The sequence below is a fragment of the Festucalex cinctus genome, chromosome 11 (genome assembly GCF_051991245.1).
Source record: "Festucalex cinctus isolate MCC-2025b chromosome 11, RoL_Fcin_1.0, whole genome shotgun sequence".
Classification (NCBI taxonomy): Eukaryota; Metazoa; Chordata; class Actinopteri; order Syngnathiformes; family Syngnathidae; genus Festucalex; species Festucalex cinctus.
This window is the reverse complement of record NC_135421.1, coordinates 28,290,759-28,311,567: the sequence shown is the minus strand read 5'-3', so window position 1 is coordinate 28,311,567 and position 20,809 is coordinate 28,290,759. Positions and strand designations below refer to the sequence as shown.

The following is a 20,809-nucleotide window of genomic DNA, read 5'->3' as shown; positions in this document are numbered from 1 at the left end:
AGTGAAAGTAAATCTTCCAATTGAAGGATGAAACCAAATGGATATTGGCTTCTCAAAGCCGCTGTAGCAGGTCCCTAATTGACCCAGCATGCAAACCTGCTTGCCCAACAGTATTAATTAGGGATGTTCGATTTTTCAGACCGATACCGATACCAACTGCTGATACCAGTAGTACATTTTGACAAATAATAAAAAAAAAAAATCACTAAAAGATATTTTTAACTCATTCACTCTCGGCTGTTTTACTGGATTTTGACTGATTTTGCAAGGCCCACAGAATATTGTGTTCTATTACTATAAAAGCATGGAACCTATCAAAAGGAAGATTAAAGTTTCTTCTTTCATCAGGAAAAAAAAAAGTATGTTTCTATCTGTTTCCATTTTGCAGCAATTAGCATTAGAAGAGAGCTAAGTTTCATCAGTTTTCACAAATCTATTTCAAATTGTAAGTAATTGAGCTTTTTTTTTCTACACGGCCCTGGTTGATCTCCTTTGCTCTGCTGCCACCTGCTGGCCGTTTGTGTAATAACTACCATTTCTGCAACCGTTCTTTGCAGTTGAGAGGCTGCGTCAAAGCCTTCTGTATGCTCTAGCATAAAAAACAAAACGTATAAATACGTCTTTGGGACACAGAGAACATTAAAAAAACGGATTTATACGTTATTGGGAGTAAATAAGTTAATTATTGTATTTTGTAAAAAAAAAACAACTTTTGTCATCTCGAGTATTGTTAGAAAATAAATGCACTCAAATAATCAGTATAATTCATTCCATTTGAACCGAATAAAACTATGACTTGCGTTCTGTGTGCACAAAAATATCCACAAAGACTTTGAATCAGACATAACCCCCCACGGAATAGCAAAGAATCTAATCATAATAATCAATGTAAAAAGGGCGCGCATGCGAGGCCAACGTGACAGCTGCTTCCTGCTGGCACCTCGTTGCAAACACTGACCTGGCCGTCGAACCAGAACCTCGGTGAAGCCGGACGAGTCCCGCGAGAGGCGGTAGCCGACTCCATCGGGGTCGCTCAGCCACTCCTCCACCAGGCAGTAGTACGTTCCCGAGTCGGCGCTCTCCGCCCTGTTCAGGGTCAGCGCGTAGAGGTGGGCCGAAAGCCGCTCGGCCTGCACGCGGCGCCGCAGCCGCTCCTCGTCGGCGTACGTGCCGTACTTCAGCGCCCCCGACTGCTCGATCCGCAGCAGGAGCTCGTCGGCCTCCGAGCCGGCGGCGGCGCGCCGCACGTACCACAGCACGGCGTAGCGCGAGTCCGGGCTGGTCTGCGAGGCGATGGAGCAATTGACCCGGACTCGACTGTCCTCCAGCTTGAGCAGAGACTGGTTGTTCTTTTGCACGCGCAACTTGCTCTCTGTGGGGAAAAAACACGAGATTGAATTTAGGTGATCTACTCTTAACTGCGGCTTCCTCAAACATTCCACTTGACGACACGTTAGATTCATGTGAAAATGAGCGGTTGAGTTCATATAAGTGACAGATCATAAATAAGATACATAAATATAAATAAAATTAAAAAAAAAATATATATATATATATATATATATATATATATATTAGGAGTGTTAAAAAAATCGATTCGGCGATATATCGCGATACTACATCGCGCGATTCTCGAATCGATTAAAAAAAAAATAGATTTTTTTTTTTTTTTTTTAAGAGCTCAGAATTGTTCATTCGGTAGTCTTACTGATTCAACGTCTTATCATCATTGCCTTTTTTTTTTTTAAACTTCCATTTTTAATGGAAAAATATTCAACAAAACGTCTGACTTCGGGTTCGGATTCACACCTTGAGCATGGAAGAATGTTATATGAACGGAACATTAAGCCTTAATATTTTATTTTAATGCTGTTCAAACATGAAACAGATTACAACCTCTATAAGACTGAAATTTCAGATAAATAAATAATACATTTTCATATAAATCTTACACTCTACAAGCTTACTGATTAGTATTTTCTAAATTTGAATGAAAAAAAAATCGCAACAATCGACTTATAAATTCGTATCGGGATTAATCGGTATCGAATCGAATCGTGACCTGTGAATCGTGATACGAATCGAATCGTCAGGTACGAGGCAATTCACACCCCTAAATATATGGCGACAAAAGGCAGCACGAGTGCGAGGGTGTCGATACGGGAAGAGAAGGACCGCGAGGCGCCATTCGACAAGGAGGGAGGCCGGCCCGCCTGTCAAAATGTCCGACCTTCACAGGGAGGGGAGGCGACCGCGTCAGTGTTGTTGTGACGTGATTGGTCGCAGTCACATTAGCGGCGGGATGGAGTGCGCTCCAGGTAACGCGTGATGCATATCGTTCAAATGAGAACCTCCGGCGGCGTCTGTCAGTCAAAAAAAAAAAAATCGGATCAGAACGGGCGCATGTGAATAAAATGAACACAAAGCACAAGAAAATCAACATTGTGCTTTGTGTGGCCGTCATCAATACGGTATTAAAGTTAAATACTTGTTAGAGCACGCTCCAAATGATTGGCCAATATTATTGAGCCGCTGAGTAGACGTATTGATCAATGTGGTGTGTGTGTGTGTGTGCGTGCATAGCTGCCGGTGCGGTTTAGCTCCACTAGGGGGCACAAAACAACAGCCATCATTATGGACCACTGACAAGCCAGCACGTGGACCGAATGCTCTCTCGCCCTGGATAGATTTCTTAGAACCTCAATTCAGTGGATACTCATAAGAAGGAATGTTAATTCATGTCTCTTACTTTGCCCTTGGACTTAAAGGAGGTATTTTGGTACTCTGAGTTCTTCATGATTGGTCTTCTTCATCCATTTTTTTTTCCAGATAACCATGCAGCTAATTCAATCATTGGAAACTAGTGGAAGATAGAGAATGCTTAAAAAGGTTTGACACAAAACGGCAGAAATATTGGATACACTATTAAGTCATGTATCCATTGAAAGATTACACAATCAATTTCAGTCAAACCTTTCTAAGCCTTCAGTTTACCCGAATTGTTTGACTAACACATTTGGTTGATTGGTTGGTTAAATTACCTGCCGTGGTTATTTGATAAGAAAAAAAAATAAAGAATAATTTCACTTACTCTGTACAACTCTTACCTACTTTCTCTCCCATTGCATTTTTTTTTATTTTTATTTTTTTATCTTGCATTAATGCAAAGATAATAACGTGAAGTAGTTGATGCAATTAGCCAATCATCACAGCTGAGACTAATGACTTTAATAAGTATAATTACTACCGTTGGAGGCACTAATATTATTGTTACCCGATTTAGCTTCAGTACGATTCTGCACCGCAATGCAAATTACAACCACAATAATAATAAAACCGTTGTTCAATCCAAACCTCCGACAGCACTTTTGAACATCACTCACATTGTAAAAGGTGAGTTTTTATTTATTTTTTTGGTACACATATTCATTATATAAAGGATTTGATAAGTTAAGTTTCACTCTCTAATCTTTAGCTTCTTTTTTTTTTTGCTGCCATCTAAAAGGAATCTGTCATTGCAGTGCTTTACTAGCCTGAATTTCGCAGATCGTTTGGATTCCAGTTGACAAATACAAACGAACGTCCACGGCAGTGAATGGGTTAAGCAACATATTCAACCTGACAATAAGTGCTAATTAAAACTCATTCACTGGCCGCCATTTTCACATTTCGCAATCCCGTTCGCTCACGGCTGTTTTACTGAATTTTGACAGATTTTGCAAGGCCCACAGAATATTGTGTTCTTTTGCTATAAAAACATGGAACCTACCAAAAGAAAGATTAAAGTCTCTTCTTTCATCAGGAAAAAAAAGTATATTTCTGTTTCTCCTTTGCTCTGCTGCCACCTGCTGGCCGTTTGTATAATAACTACCATTTCTGCACCCGTTCTTTGCAGTTGAGAGGCTGCATCAAAGCCTTCTGTATGCTCTAGCATAAAAAACAAACAAAAACAACAACAACGTATAAATACGTCTTTGGGACACTTAGAACATTTAAAAAAAACGTATTTATACGTTATTGGGAGCAAATGAGTTAAGGACATGGATGAGATCCTGCATTAGTCATCATTGCTATTATGCATCCACGTGTTCCAGATAGGACACATGGATGCTATGCCACAAAAATGACCCTGAAGAATCCTGGCAATCGTTTCTTTTGGAGAAGAATTACCTCAAAATGAGAGCCATGTAAGATTGGGTTGGCACTGGAGGGGGAAGGAAAAAAAAAAATAAAAAAAAATGCTCTCATTTCAAGTTTGAATCCGTGGCCAGGAGAAAAAAGGGGGATTGAAAGTCGTGAGCTGTACATCAGTGTTTACAGAAATGTCTTTCAAAAAGATAAAATATGCTAATTATTCGAGCCCTATTAAGAAGCTATTACAAGTTGTTATAATTAAGCGTTTGCTCAGGCAGAGGCGGGACAGAGGAGACACAAACGAGGCGGATGAACAAAAGGCGCAATAAAGCAAAAAAAAAAAAAAAAGTGCCTTCTTTCTATTGCAAAACAATCTTCAACATCTCCCACCAGAACAGTCTGGCAGTGAAACGCCGCATGAAGCGAGCGGCGACGTCACAGAGCAGCCAGTCACGTCCTCACGTGTTCGTTTCCCACAGAGAGCGGCGCGCTTCCGCGTGGCGCTTAATGTTGCACGAGGAAACACACCGAAGATATTCATTCCAGAAAATCCGCGCCATTGATTAGGACGGCTACATGGTGGAGAATTGGGGCGGATAGAGAGAAGGGAGCCGGTTCAATCACAAAGTAACAAGGCAGGCTCGTCGTCGACATGGCGCTTGCACCGGCGGCTTTCCCTTAATGAGCCTCCGGGGGATGTCATCGGAATGGGATCGTCAACATTTCCTCTGTTCCGCTTTAAGTCGGCATTCAAACTTCAAGCGCCAGTTTTCTTGCGTTCACCCGTTTTGTATTACCGACGCCAGTGGGGCTTGTGTTCCCATCTAGGTTGGTTTTGTCGTTTAGTTAGCGGGATCACACACGATGCGATACTTTCCCACAAAACGCTTGCTTGCTTTGAAACTTGACGGCACGCCGCTCGGTTTTGGGCGAGTCGCTTCTCCAATTCAAAATAGGACACCGTGGGACAAGGAATGCTAACAATGAGGATCTCCAGGCCATCGCAGGAGCTAAAAAGAGCTAAAAAGGCATAGCGGCAGTTTAAGCTGCCGCATTTTTCGGATTACAAGTCGCAGTTTTTTTACATAGTTTGGCCGGGGGTGCGACTTATGTGTGAAATGAACACATGATTATATCATTTCACATGTTATTTTCACACTAAACCGCAAGAGGGCGCGCTAGGCCTGTGTTGATAAGTTCAACATTGCATCGTCTACCTCCCGAGTTGGGGGAGTTGTTTAAAAGTGACAACGAGGATGAAGATTTCATTGGATTTAGTCATTTGGAGTGAAACTGATAGTTTGCTAAACTTGTTAGCATGTTCTTTATGCTAGACTTATATGAATAACTTGTAGTGATGGGAACATAATTCACCCACGGAACGTTCCGGGTGGGAAGGTTTTGTTATGTGGAAAAGGGGAGTTAGCCTGTTAGCTTCTAGCTGAGTGGGGAGTTGCTGTTAAGACCTCAGAAGCTGATGTCAATCAAACGCCAGCCTTTGGCTCCGCCTCCGACTCCGACTCCCGTCACTGCTCGCTTAAAATATGACGTAATTAATTATACGTTTTTGGGAGCTAATGAGTTAATGACAAAAATAAACACGCTCATGCCAGCTTTGGTGAATCTCAGTTAACAGCATTCTGCAGCTGCATCGCGGTTGATCGTTCGCACCTCTTCGAAATCGCAGATTTATTTGAGGAACGCATCAATCTGCGGCAGAAGTGATTACCAACACCTCTGCTCTCCTCTCATCGGCTGCGCTGCGGAAATAAAACGTTCACCCACTTCGCCCTCTCATTTGCTTGGGCGGCCCGCTGGAAAGTTTTTGCATCTCGGCGGTCGTTAAGCACATATTAGGCGAGTATATCTAAATAAGAGGCGAAATGTTCAAGGGAGACCTGTGGGCACCTCTGGAAGAGCACTTTAGGGGCCATCCATATTCATGAGCACAGGTGAGGCTTGTGGAATATTCATGGAGCTGCTGTCAGGTGATTAGACAACTTGATCAGGAGACGCATAAATCAACGTAACAGCCGGGAGAGTGAAGGTGATGGCTGCTCAAAAGTGTTTTTGACGAAGGGGGGAAAACGGGAGATAAGCCTATCAGGTATTAAAAGGCTCCGCGCGGTGCGAAGACGGGGATTTGGAAAAACGAGTTCCAGTCCGTCCGCATTTGAAGAGTCGGGCTGCATCCTCGACTTCCTTCCCAACATTTGCCCCCTTCCAGTTTTGCTGCTTCTTTGAAGTATGGCGAACATTTTTCATGAGTGATGGTTATCCTCACCCACTCCCCACTGACTCCCACTGGTGTTGTGCAGCCTAAAAAAACAAAAAACAAAACAAAACATGACTTGTGTAGTGCTGCTTTTGCGGTTTGGGGGTTCAATTTTGCTATCCTGCTTCCTTATCAAAAACGAGCTGGTGCGTTTGTGCAAAAAAACAACACAAAAAATAAGTGGGAGACCATTTTAGCTGCCATTAAATCATTTGCTCCCAATAACGTGTAAATACGTTTTTTTCTATGTTTTAAGTGTCCCAAAGACGTATTTACACGTTTGTTTGTTTTTTTATGCTAGAGCATACAGAAGGCTTTGATGCAGCCTCTCAACTGCAAGGAACAGTTGCAGAAATGGTAGTTATTACACAAACGGCCAGCAGGTGGCAGCAGAGCAAAGGAGATCAACCAGGGCCATGTTGAAAAAAAGCTCAATTACAATTTGAAATAGATTTGTGAAAACTGATGAAACTTAGCTCTCTTCTAATGCTAATTGCTGCAAAACGGAAACAGATAGAAACATACTTTTTCTGATGAAAGAAGAGACTTGAATCTTTCTTTCTTTTGGTCCCATGCTTTTCTAGCAACTGAACACAATATTCTGTGGGCCTTGCAAAATCAGTCAAAATTCAGTAAAATAGCCGGGAGTGAACGGGATTGCGAAATGTGAAAATGGCTGCCAGTGAATGAGTTAAAGTATACAAATTGGCCACACATGGGACAGGGTTGAAATGAGGGTTCAACGAGCCAATTAGATGCTGCAAATGTGCGGATTTGTGCGCGCCTGTGTACACCGTAATGACAGAAGGTGCCCAGGAAAAGTGCTGAGGTAAGTGGGGCTGTTGTAACTGCAGGAGGCACAAATGCGATACGCTCCATATCATTAGATCTCCATTTTTGGCCCTATGACACATTTTAATACAATTCGCAGAGCAACAATCACATTTTTAATTACATTTTTGCTTCATCGTTGCTGTGCTTTTTCTCAGTGGAAGATCAAATCCCCGTGGTCCTATTTAAGTTATCTTGGCCATGCCGTGGTGTTCGCCAGAGGTTGCCCTGGAAACCGCGGCAGCCGATGAAATGTATGGCAGCTTGTCAAAGTAAAGTTCAAGGCCAACTTTAAATCTGTTGTGAGTTTCTCGCTCAAGTTATTGTCAGGGATGCATTGAGGGAACTCGCGGCACAGTTCGCTTTTTCAGATGTTGCTTGTGCTCCTGTGCAACAAAATGAAAATGGAAACCTTTGCAAAGAAGAAACGTCACTCAGATTCAATGTGCAGCACTTGTACCTGGAGATGCTTGGGAAAAAAATAGCACGGTGTGTACAGGGATGGAAGCGTTTACTGATAACGGTGATAACATTTTTAACGTCGATTGTGCTTGTGCAAAGCCGCCGCTGGCTGAATTGATCGTATCTCAAGTGTAGCTGGTGTGTGCACACTGCACTTACATCAGGGGTGTGCAAACTTTTTCATTGGAGGGCCACATACAGAAAATCAGAAGGACGCAAGGGCCACATCATGTTATGAAGAGAAATTGTGTTTAGTCCGAAAAATTGTACAAATAATTTATTTGTGCTTTTGCATATTTAGAAAATGCTACAGGATATAAACCAATTTATTTGTAATATGGCAGTAAGTTTATTATAGTTTTGGAATTTTCATTTTAGTTTTTACTTTGTTTTTTAAATTTAGTTAATTTTATTTAGTTTTGAGGGTGGTTCTGTTAGGGTTTTTTTTTTTAAATTAGTTTTAGTTATTAAATAAATGCTTAGTTTTAGTTTAGTCTTAGTTTTAGTATTAGTTTTAGTTTAAAAAAATGTGTATTACTTGTGCGCAATATTTAAAAAAACACCATGGGAGCGACCTTATCTGAAGGTGCTTTTCTATTGGCTGCTGCTAGATGACGTCACTTCAAACGTTATTATTCTGGTTGATATCAAAATACATCTACTAAAAATCACACCAAAGACTAAAAGGACATTTTTACTATAATTCCAGTTAGTTTTGCAAACATAAAATGTAGTTTCAGTCGGTTTTCATTTTTTTAAAAAACATTTCTATTTTATTTTGTTAATAAAATAGTTTTTTGAATTTTATTTTTAGTTATTTTGTTAGTTTTAGTTAACTAAAATAACCTTTATTGGCACCTGTTTTTTTTCGACACCCTCCCTTCTTACTTTGACCATCTCCAAACATTTTTGTTTTTATTTTATTTGAACTGAGTCAAATGGCATTTTTAGCATATGTCGCGGGCCACTAAAAAAAATGGACGGCGGACCGCAAATAGCCCCTAGGCTGTAGTTTAGACACCCCTGACTGACATGGATGCACAGAAACCATCGAGAAAAACACAACCCAAGGCTGTCTTTGCTCATTCCTACAGTGCAGTAAAATACCGGAATCCCTGACTTCAGCCCTCACGTACCACAACATATCAGTCTGCAGCCTCAAGCAGGAGCTGGACAGAAGCTCTCGAGTCCGTGTACATTTTTAAGGCATATTCTTCCTGTAAATTTTGGTCAATTTCACCAGCTTCAGCGCTTTCGAGATCGGCAGTTCCGCCGTACGGTTTCGACCCGTTTGTCGACTTAAGATGGTTCCGTCCCGTCACGCCGATTTCCTTCCTCACCTTCGAGCGCGCAGTGACGTGGCTTTCGCGTTAGGAAGGTGGAGCAGATGAGAGAGATGTAAAAGAGAGAAGGCGACGATAACGTGTCCCGGTGGGGGGGTGCGCGGGGGGGTTGCAAGGATTTTGGAAAGCAGCAGACGGCCTCGCCAGCTCCGCTCCAGAGGACTTACGGAGTCTTAAAGGCAGCCTGCTCTTCCTTTAGCGTTAGCATTAGCACGGGCTGGGGTTAATCCATGTCCGGGACCCCCCCCGAAGGCTTAGACATGACTTGATCCTCTGCGCAACATCTTCCTTTGGCTGGCTGCCCCTCACCAAAGCCGCTTCATTCCAAAAGGCATTAAACTGGCCACCCCACACCGCTGGGAGGGCAACACGAGTGATGTTCAACAGCCATGTTTAAACTCCCTGATGAATCGGGAGACTAATTTCTATGCTAATGACAACAATACATCGATGATCCCATTGTGTCAGAGGGATAAAAACTTGTCAGCACCCCAAACATCTCAAAGCTAATTACGAGGGTCGACACATGTACGCCAAACACTGCAGAAAAGCCATACGAAAAACAAGCAAACATTTCCTCAAATTTAGACAATTTTGACTTTTTAAGCAAAAAAAATCTGCTAATGGGGTAAGCAAAATTTTCTTGGCAAGAATTCTGAAACGTACTTTACGTATGCCTCCTCTGTATGGGTAGAAAATGAAACAAAAAAACAACATCTTTTGAATTCATAAATAACAATGTTATGAGCCCAACCTTTTATTTATTCTTTTTTTTGGGTGCAAATCGAACCCATGCACACCGACCTCGTCTCCGGGTTTGGGAGCACAAAGTGATACAGGTGAGCTAAAATTAGCACCTTATTGGAACGCTCAGGAATTGAGGTACGTAAAAAGCTGACCTACGTTCTACGTTTTCATTTTAATATTATTATTAATTCAATCTCTGGTGTAATAACCTTATTTATTGATTGATTGAATTATTTTTTATTTTATTATCTGTTTTCATTGCTGCTGGAAATGTAAATTTCCCAGAGGGAGCCATCCCAAAGGGATCAATAAAGTCTAAGTCTAAGTCTAAGTCTAAAAATAATTAAATACTTGAATATATAACAAATCATCAACCAGCCGGGATAGGCTCCAGCACCCCAAACGACCCTTGTGAGGAATAAGCAATTAAGAAAATGGATGGATGGATGACAATGCACACATAAAACCTTCCTTTTTTTTTTTTTTTCTCCACACCCGCGATCGAGTGGGGCGAAGTCTGCGTCGTTGTGTACCAGTCGTGGTAATAAACGGGTGCACTTCAACTTTCATTTGTTGTACAAAGCGCCGGTCAAATTCAACACATGCCAATTATCCCGGTGAAAAACAATGAAAAGTGGAAATTTTCATGAAATCATAAAGCACGCTTTACAACATTATCATTTGTTTTCGGTTTGTTGTAGTTATTAACTTGGGTGGTTTTACCAACGAGTTCCATTCCTTTAACGCCTAAACTGAATTTGTATATGAATCAGATTGCGCTCACCTATGCTGACACAGTAGTAACGTCATAAATACAGGAAATATTTGTAGGCAGCGAGGCCGACATGGCAGCACACGCTTCCTAACTTGGAAATATTGTACGACAGTAGCATGGCAGAGCGAAGACCCCCACATGCAGTCGGACCTTCTCATCTATCATTCTGCATAGGCGTGAAAAAATACCACTTGAGTTGGGAAGAAAAGAAAGAAACTACAATCCCCCATTTGCAATAAATCATTTGCAGCGGACTCTCGTATCTTTTGTCCGGTTTTTGTTCGCGGTCTCAGAAATTCAGCAGCACCAGAGCGAGCGCTGGAATGCGATTTTGGCCTGATGGGAAGCCGATGCACGAGAGATGAATGGGCCTCAAGATGCAGAGAGCAAAAAAGAGACTCATCAAACTGAACCGCGGGCGTGTTTGCGTAGGAAAGGCTTCTTCCGATAAGCATAAAACGTGCGCTCGTTAAGAGGAAAGCGGTCATCCGAGCTGGCCGAGGCTCGACCCGCTCTGCTCTGCTTGCTTAGCTACTGCTGTGCATCACTGCAGCTAGCACTAACTCACGACTTCAATTACAGCTGCAGCAGAAGCAGGGCACACAAAAAAACATGCTTAACTCATTCACTCGCCGCCATTTTCACATTTCGCAGTCCCGTTCGCTCCCGGCTGTTTTACTGGGTTTTGACTGATTTTGCAAGGCCCACAGAATATTGTGTTCGATTGCTATAAAAACATGGAACCTATCAAAAGGAAGATTAAAGTTTCTTCTTTCATCAGGAAAAAAACAAGTATGTTTCTATCTGTTTCCGTTTTGCAGCCATTAACATTAGAAGAGAGCTAAGTTTCATCAGTTTTCACAAATCTATTTCAAATTGTAAGTAATTGAGCTTTTTTTTTTCTACATGGCCCTGGTTGATCTCCTTTGCTCTGCTGCCACCTGCTGGCCGTTTGTGTAATAACTATTTTTCGGTAAAATTTTTTTTTAAAACTTATTCATCTACCTTTCTTCGTCTCTCTTTTTCTGGCAACTTACAAATTTAGACTGACATTTTTATCACGTTTTATTATCTTCTTTTATCTAAATCATTCATTCATTCATTCATTTGTAGAGTATTTTATCTAAAAAAATAAAAACGTGTAAATAAATTGTTTATTTTCGACTAATTTTTTAACTCATTTGCTTCCAATAACGTCAAAAATTCCCAGCCCTAATTTTTAGGCTTACTTGTACTCACATTTTCAGAAATGGGTAAGTAATCAAAGGTGAAATATTTGTTGACAAGATATGAAAAAGTACAATTTCATTCATAACATCCCCTTTAACTCATTCACTCGCCGCCATTTTCACATTTCGCAATCCCGTTCGCTCCCCGGCTGTTTTACTGGATTTTGACTGATTTTGCAAGGCCCACAGAATATTGTGTTCAATTGCTATAAAAGCATGGAACCAATCAAAAGAAAGATTAAAGTCTCTTCTTTCATCAGGAAAAAAAGTATGTTTCTATCTGTTTCCGTTTTGCAGCAATTAGCATTAGAAGACAGCTAAGTTTCATAAATTTTCACAAATCTATTTAAAATTGTAAGTAATTGAGCTTTTTTACATACATGGTCCTACATGGTCCTTTGCTCTGCTGCCACCTGCTGGCCGTTTGTGTAATAACTACCATTTCTGCAACCGTTGTTTGCAGTTGAGAGGCTGCATCAAAGCCTTATGTATGCTCTAGCTAGCATAAAAAACAACAACAAAAAAACGCATAAATACGTCTTTGGGACACTAACATTTAAAAGAAAACATATTTACACGTTATTGGGAGTAAATGAGTTGAGAGAGATGGAAAGACAACACTGGAGAAAAAAAAAAAGCTAGCTAGAATGGGATTTGACTGAAGAAAAAAAAACCCGCAGCTGTTTGCGTGTCTTCGTCAGTACACAGGTTTGCTTTTGCGGGGACGTCAACAACGAGCTTGACCTCGAGCATCTCGAAACGAAACGAGCGTGACGAATTAAAAGGCTCTGGTGAAATCATTTTCCGTTCCAGCGCACGGCCGGAAGACTCGCCGCTCGCCGCCCGTTGCGACCCTGCGCCTGGGCGGCGAGCGTGTTTGCAAAACAGGCGGTCGGAAAGCACCGAGAGTGGCACGCGGGCATCGGGCGCGCAGAGTGCCGCCTCGGGTGGGCTCGCGGGTAAAGCAAAGTATTTGCAGCCGAAAAACAAAAGAATAAGATTTACCGGCGTGTCAGTGGCGGTAACACCGCTATCACGGCAAACGCAACACCGTACGCTTATTATTCATGGAAACGCCGACGGAGAAGCTGCTTGAAGAAAAATGTAAACATAATGGAGAGAATTACGAGGAGGAGGAGGAGGAATCAGGGAATGATAAAATATTGAAAAATCACAAGCGTGTGAAAGAAGCTGAGAGGGGGGCACCGAGGAAAACATGCTGCTAAGTGAGAGCGCGGGGACCGGGAAGACATTAAAAGAGACTTATGAGCAGAGCAAGAAGGAAAAAAAAAAACGCAGGAAGACAGAAGATGGAGAGGCCGACGAGAGGGCGGGCCGTAATGAAGACGGACCGATAAGCGAGAAACCTCCGATCGCTGCAGTCGCTATCAATAACAGCTTCACCGCGACGAAAAGACGCGAGCGCATGTGGCGGCGTCTGCTCGTGCCAGCCCGTATCAAAACGAGGGAGGATAACCCTGGAGAACTATTAGAGAGGGGGAGCCGGGCGGGCGTGATAAAGTTGCGGGGAGTCGACGACGTAAATCCTCAAAACTCGACAAGATAACACAACACGAGAGCCAGATAAGAAATAATGAGGAGATGAATGAAAGGTAGCCAAGCGAGCGGAAAGGTGTGAGGGGTGCGGATGGGCGGCATAACACATTTCTTATGGATTCATTGAGTGGTGACAATTCTGACGTTATACAGAATTGATTGTTGAGAAAATTGATGGTGGTCAAAAATAACCTCATAATGGGTCTGAAAGAGACCACTTGGGTCAATTTGACCCAAGTTTTTGGGTTATCAATTTAAACCAAAAAGTTGGGTCAAATATTCCACAAAACAAGCACATTTTGTCTGAAACAAACCTATTTTTTTGGTACCGTATTTTCCGCACTATAAGGCGCACCTAAAAGCCTTCCATTTTTTCAAAAGATGACCATGCGCCTTATAATCCAGTGCGCCTTATATATGGATCAATATTGAACTGCAACAGGTCTCCATGTCGGTGACCCTGCACGATCGGTGACGAGCATGCGCGGAAGATCCCGCCATCTTGGATCGCTAGCTAATGCTAATACTTTACCTCAGAGAAAATAATACAACAGCTGTTTATTCATTTTGGGAGTGAATGGAGTTGTCAGAAAGCTGGTTTGTAATCTATTAATCAAGTTTGACTGACCTATCTGACTGTTTTGTTGACATTCCCTTTAGCGCAGCACCATCTAATGGATGCATAATGTAACCCCAGCCTCTACTGTAGCAACTTATATATGGAAAAGTTTGAAAAATGTCATTCATTGAAGGTGCGCCTTATCGTGCAGAAAATACGGTATGTTCAAAATAAAAAAAAAGTGAACATAAAAAGTCTACACAGCCCTGTTTAAATGTCAGGCTTTTGTGAATAGAAAAGTTAAGAATCAAGTAATTAATTTCGAAACTTTTCTCACAATTAATGTGATCTATAACCTCTACACCTCAATTAAAAGTGAGAAGATGTCGAAAAAAAGAAAAAGAAAAACGAAGATATTGTGGTTGCACGAATGGGTTATGTGGCATTGAGCTCAGACTTAAGCAATCACAAGCGAACTCGTGTAGTCAGCACACAAAACTTCCACCATTAAAAAGTTGCCAGAAAAGTTCAGCTGTTTTCCGAGCTTTTTTTTTTTCTTGACATTTCCAATGCCACAGCCTAAGCAACGGGTGACGGAAAACTTCCGCGGCATCAGGGAGATGTCAATGTTCAAAGGTACACTATCAGACAGGAGAAAAGTGCACAAGAATTTCCAAGCAAGGAAAACCGTCAAGACAGTCAAAATATGGCACAAGAGTGACATTACCAAGAGCTGGGAAATCCCTTCAAAAGTGATGAAAATGCTGAAAGAAAACAGGTCAGGCAGGCTTTTTGAAATGATTTATCTTGTTCTCATATTGCTATATGAAAAAAACAACAATCTGGCATTAAAAATCATATGGAGGCAACTAATGTGTCCGAAAAATGTAGTGTTGTTCCGATACCGTTTTTTGGCTCCCGATACAGATTTTTTTTTATTATTTATTTATTTTTTGCCAATTCCAAAGACATTTTATGTAATTTTCTGCCTTTCTTCTTTTGTTTTTGAACATTTTATGGCTATTTTTTGAATTTAAATTATTATTATTATTATTATTATTATTTTTATTTTTTATTTTTACCAATTCCAAAGACATTTTATGTAATTTTTTTGCCTTTCTTCTTTTGTTTTTGAACATTTTATGGCTATTTTTTGAATTAAAATGATGATGATTATTATTATTTTTTTGTATTTTTTTGGCCAATTCAGGCAGGCTTTTTGAAATTGTTTATCTTGTTCTCATATTGGTATATGAAATCCCCCCCAAAAAACTGGCATTTGAATATCCACTGCAATATCAAAATCATATGGAGGCAACTAATGTGTCCGAAAAAAATGACAACAAACCAATTTACTGTTAATTTTTCCTCATGGTGGACCAAGGAAATGCAGTGACAAGTTGATCCGTCGTGCGGGCAAAAGTGGGACAGCCCCTTCCTGCTTCCCCTCGATCCTCCCCCAGGCGACATCCACGTCATCCTTCTGGCCTGGCCAATAACCTCTTAATGTCCTCCTCTTCATGCTACGCACGCGCCGGCTAAAATGATGAGAAAAATGTATTGAACTCCCCAAACCATCATTAATCTAAACTCCACTTCCATTAGGGGAAATTCTGCATAATTATTTGTGTGTTTGCCACACAAGTGTGTGCGTGCAGTTTTGTGTTCTGATATTAGATTGTGTCATGGTGGAGACGGCGGCTTCCCCGGTGAGCCTCCATGCTGAACATGTGTTTGCCATTATTGCGCTTCAGCAAGGCGCAATAGAAAAGCCAATCGGGTGAAATGTAATAAGACAAGCCTCTGTATGCACAAGTGGATCACATGTTCTCATATCTTTTTTCGGGGGTGGCGGGGATTACATTGGGGGAGATCCTCTAAGAAAATTAAACACGGTGCCGTGGGAGGTCAGCCGTGTTTGCATGTTGCGTGCAAACATTAGATTGATGGCGCTGAGCAATAGACCACCCACCGCTTTGCAGCTTCTGCTGGATAATTCAAGCTAAATAGAAATGAGGCGCACGAGTGCGGATGCAGGACGTATGGTCAAGTCATACGGGCCATTGGGATTGTTTGGGTAATGCGATCTGGGACAGGAAGTCGACCCAACGCTGCTGTCTAGGGGTGTGAATTGCCTAGTACCAGACGATTCGATTCGTATCACGATTCACAGGTCACGATTCGATTCGATACCGATTAATCCCGATACGAATGGTCACGATTCGATACCGATTAATCCCGATACGAATTTATAAGTCGATTGTTGCGATTTTTTTCCATTCAAATTTAGAAAATACTATCAGTAAATTTGTACATGTACACTGTAAGATTTGTAATATATTTATCTAAAACTTGAGGCTTATAACCGTGAGCCACTGTACACAAACAGTTTGCAATCAGTTTCACATTTGAACAGCATTAAAATAAAAATATTAAGGCTTAATGTGCCGTTCATATAACATTCTTCCATGCTCAAGGTGTGAATCCTAAAAAAAAAAAAAAAAAAAAAAAAAAAAAAAAAAAAAAAAAAAAAAAAAAAAAAATCGATTCTGCCGATTATTGAATCGATTCGAGAATCGCGCGATGTAGTATCGCGATATATCGCCGAATCGATTTTTTTTTTAACACCCCTACTGCTGTCATCTCATTATTTGGAGCAATCGCATGCACTTGAGGACAAAAATAATGGGACACCTGAAGATGATCGCCACTGACGATGATGCGTTCATGTTAGTCTGTCTAGTTTGCAGGTTTCTACTTTGTTTGTTTTCTGACATTTTTGGCAATTTTGTGTACATTTTATAGCAATTATCAGGATTTCGTCTTTTGTTTTGGTCACTTTATAGTTTTGAACGTTCTCTTTTGTGCCTTAAAAAAAAAATATATATATATATATTTTTTTTTGCCAATTCCAAAGACATTTTATGTAATTTTCTGCCTTTCTTCTTTTGTTTTTGAACATTTTATGGCTATTTTTTGAATTAAAATTATTATTATTATTATTATTCATTTATTTATTTATTTTTTGCCAATTCCAAAGACATTTTATGTAATTTTCTGCCTTTCTTCCTTTGTTTTTGAACATTTTATGGCTACTTTTTAAATTTTTATAATAATAATAATAATAATAATAATAATAATAATAATAATTATTATTATTATTATTATTGTACTTTTCTGCCTTTTAATCCAATTCTCAGCCATTTTTGACAATTCCAAAACATGTTATGGTAAATTTGTGCTTTTCCTATTCCTTCTGGACATTTTATGGTTACTTTTTTGTTGTTGTTGTTGTTGTTGTTGAGATTTTTAGGTAATTTATTTTATTTTTTTTAAACTTATTCATCTACCTTTCTTCGTCTCTCTTTTTCTGGCAACTTACAAATTTAGACTGACATTTTTATCACGTTTTATTATCTTCTTTTATCTAAATCATTCATTCATTCATTTGTAGAGTATTTTATCTAAAAAAATAAAAACGTGTAAATAAATTGTTTATTTTCGACTAATTTTTTAACTCATTTGCTCCCAATAACGTCAAAAATTCCCAGCCCTAATTTTTAGGCTTACTTGTACTCACATTTTCAGAAATGGGTAAGTAGCCAAAGGTGAAATATTTGTTGACAAGATATGAAAAAGTACAATTTAATTCATAACATCCCCTTAATTCTTAACTCATTCACTTTCTCGATGGCCCTGGTTGATCTCCTTTGCTCTGCTGCCACCTGCTGGCCGTTTGTGTAATAACTTTCTGCAACCGTTCCTTGCAGTTGAGAGGCTGCATCAAAGCCTTCTGTATGCTCTAGCATAAAAAAACAAACAAACCAAAAAACGTATAAATACGTCTATGGGACACTTAAAACATAAAAAAAAAACGTATTTATATGTTATTGGGAGTAAATGAGTTAAAACGGAAGACAGCAAAATGAATCACCGGGAGAATGAATGCCACCCCTGCATCGCACGGGAATCAGGGGTGAAGCGGGTTTGCCGTGAATATGCAAAGCAAAGCGGAGCGAAAAAAGCTCTCAGATGCACACGGCAAGGAAGACGCGCGAGCCTGGCCGCTCATGCGAGAGCGCCGACGTATACCAGCACATGTCGGACGTGCGCGGTGCCATGCGGCTCGTGCATATTAGGCGGGTAACCGTGATTTAAGAGTCGCTCAATTATGTATCTGGTCGGTCGCTGTGTATGCTCACAACTCATTTCAGCCTTTTGGCTGGTGGCACTCGGGGGAAAAAAATCCAGAGGAAGCGGAAACAAATCATCCGTATGAATGAAGGTCGCCGCTTTCCTCGTACGACGAAGGAATTTGCAGCGCCGAGTACACAATGATTGCTTTGTCACGGTTGCTGCCCGACTTGCGCTTGGCAACTTATCACATGATCATCGTCACGGACGGAATAGCAGCGTGCTTGACCACTTTAGCTCAAAAGAAAAAAAATGAAGTCAGAAGAGGACCTTGAATGCGTTCCCCCCTTGCAGACAATGTGGGTTCAAGCAAAAAAGCAAAGTGGCCACCGGGGAACGTAAATGAGCTTTCAGGATGATGAGGCGATTTCCAAATAACTCCTGAAGGGCCGCCGGACGTCGTTTCTCGTGTGCGGATGGCGAAGGTCACAACGCGGACACGCTGCTATCTCGCAATGTCGCGCCCCCGCGTGTGTGTGCGCGCGCGCCTCCTCATTTCTGTGTTTGTGTATGGGGATCGATGGCGCGCAATGAGAAAGTGTGTTCGCGCGACGACATTCCACTGTCTCACCGTGAAAAGACTTTTATTGATCAGACGAGTCTTTCTTTGTTAGTACAAATGTTGCCTGTAGGCACACGAAAAGGGCACAAGCAAATCATAACATTACACATTTGTGATAACCACAACCGCGGTCCATGACGGGAATTTCCATGGCAGTGCGGTAAGCCAAATTTGCTAACCGACTAATGCATTGGTAATGTCATAATTTTAGTAAATATATGTGTACCGTATTTTCTGTACTATAAGGTGCACCTAAAAGCCTTCAATCTTTTCAAAAGTTGACCATGCGCCTTATAATCCAGTGCGCCAATATTGAGCCGCAACAGGTCTCGCTGTCAAGACGCTATCGGTGACCCTGCACGATCGGTGACGCGCATGCGCAGAAGATCCCGCCATCTTGGATTGCTAGCTAATACTAATAATAAAACAGCTGTTTATTCATTTTGGGAGTGAATGGAGTTGTCGGAAAGCTGGTTTGTAAATTAATAAAGTTTGACTGACCTATCTGACTGTTTTGTTAACATTCCCTTTAGCGCAGCACCATCTAATGGATGCAGAACGTAACTCCAGCCTCTACTGTAGCGCCTTATATATGGAAAAAGTTTGAAAATATGTCATTCATTGAAGGTGCGCCTTATAGTGCGGAAAATACGGTATCCACGGTGGTCGCTTGTGTCTGAAAAAGGACGGAATGTTCTGCCCTTCCATTGCCTCAATTGCTTTGCGATTGTGTCCAAATGTAGCGTTTGACGTTGTGACAGGACATGCTGGATAATCGTCAACATAATCGAGTGGCTGCCTTTTTGTGTGATTTCATTCACATTTTCCATCTTCTGGCAAGAAGGCATTGCACGACGCGCCACCAATTTGCCTTCCAGATGATTACGGATCATAATACATACGGCAACACTGACACACACGACTCGTTCATTCTCCCTCCAAATTGGTTCTTCAGGTACCGATGGGCCTTTTTCCCTCACCTGCATTATGAATTATGCATGGTGCTGTTGAGCCATTCAAGACTGCGCTAAATTGGGCCGGCGCGTATCTATGCGCCAATTTGTTGTTTGACTTGAAGCCCCTAATTGGGTGCGCGTGCGCGTGTGTGTTTGGTCCAGTGCAGGTCGCACGGACGGTTGAATGCCTCCGCTGAGAAACGACACAAGTTCAAGGAGAGAAGAATCGCTCTCTTCATCGCACTTCCCCACTCTGACCCGACCGTCTCGGTTCCTCGCTTGCCGTCGTCCTGCCTACTTTCCACTTTGTTCTTTCTTCCCGTGGGATCTTTCGCGATCCATTCAGGAGAGCCCGCCCTGACGCGTGCAGAAAATGCACACGTCTGCACGCGTGCACACACTCCAATTAGTTGCTAAACGAGAGACCGATAGCAATTAGAGAAAGCGCACATCCTCTCGGCTCTCGAGGTGCGTTTCCATTCCCCTCAGTTTTGCGCAAAAGCAAGCTGGCAATGCAAACACCGGATTTGCGAAAAAACTGTCAAATATCGCAAAAAATGTTTTTGCGCTCTCATGAGGTGGTTCTTGTGACGTGTCGAAAAAACAAGTATTTCGCAAAAGTGTAATGGAAACACTTTTTTAGCACATTAGTAGTCATGTGACACCCGCCCGGTCACGGAGGAATGTAACACGTTGTTTATGTGTTTTTTTTTTTTTTTTTTTATTAAACTTGCGATTACTATAGGCTATTCATTACTATTCATTTCGGTTTTGTATTTTAGTTTTACATGCTGAAGTGATTTGTATCGTCTACTGCATGTCATGAGGGCAAAAGAGAGAGAGGTGTAATCGAGCGAGCCGCCTTCGAAAAGTTGAAGGAGAGCTTGAAATCCTGTCCTGCCATATCGCCAGAAAACATCACAAACTTTTAACAATTTGTAAACTGCCTTTTACCCAGCTTCTGCATGGGAACAACAACATTTTAGGATTACAGGAAGTAGGAAGTACGGTGCCACTCGCTTTCGTGTCGGAACTGCTTGCAATGCCGATTGCCGAGGAAAACACACAACAACACCAACACTAAATGCCCGAAACCGCCCGATGACGATGAGGGGTGAGTGTTTTTAAAGTACCGTATTTTCCGCAATATAAGGCGCACCTTCAACGAATGACATATTTTAAAAC

At 41.4% G+C, this 20,809-nt stretch overlaps 1 protein-coding gene across 4 annotated transcripts in view; it reads right to left on the bottom strand.

The window, feature by feature from the left end:
• igsf3 (immunoglobulin superfamily, member 3) overlaps window positions 1-20,809 on the bottom strand; it is a 118,589-nt gene that overhangs the window by 10,320 nt on the left and 87,460 nt on the right. For all 4 annotated transcript variants that reach the window (XM_077537284.1, XM_077537282.1, XM_077537285.1 and 1 more), the window contains one exon: window positions 959-1,372. In XM_077537284.1, coding sequence (XP_077393410.1) covers window positions 959-1,372 — 414 coding nt within the window. The remainder of the gene's footprint in view (window positions 1-958; window positions 1,373-20,809) is intronic.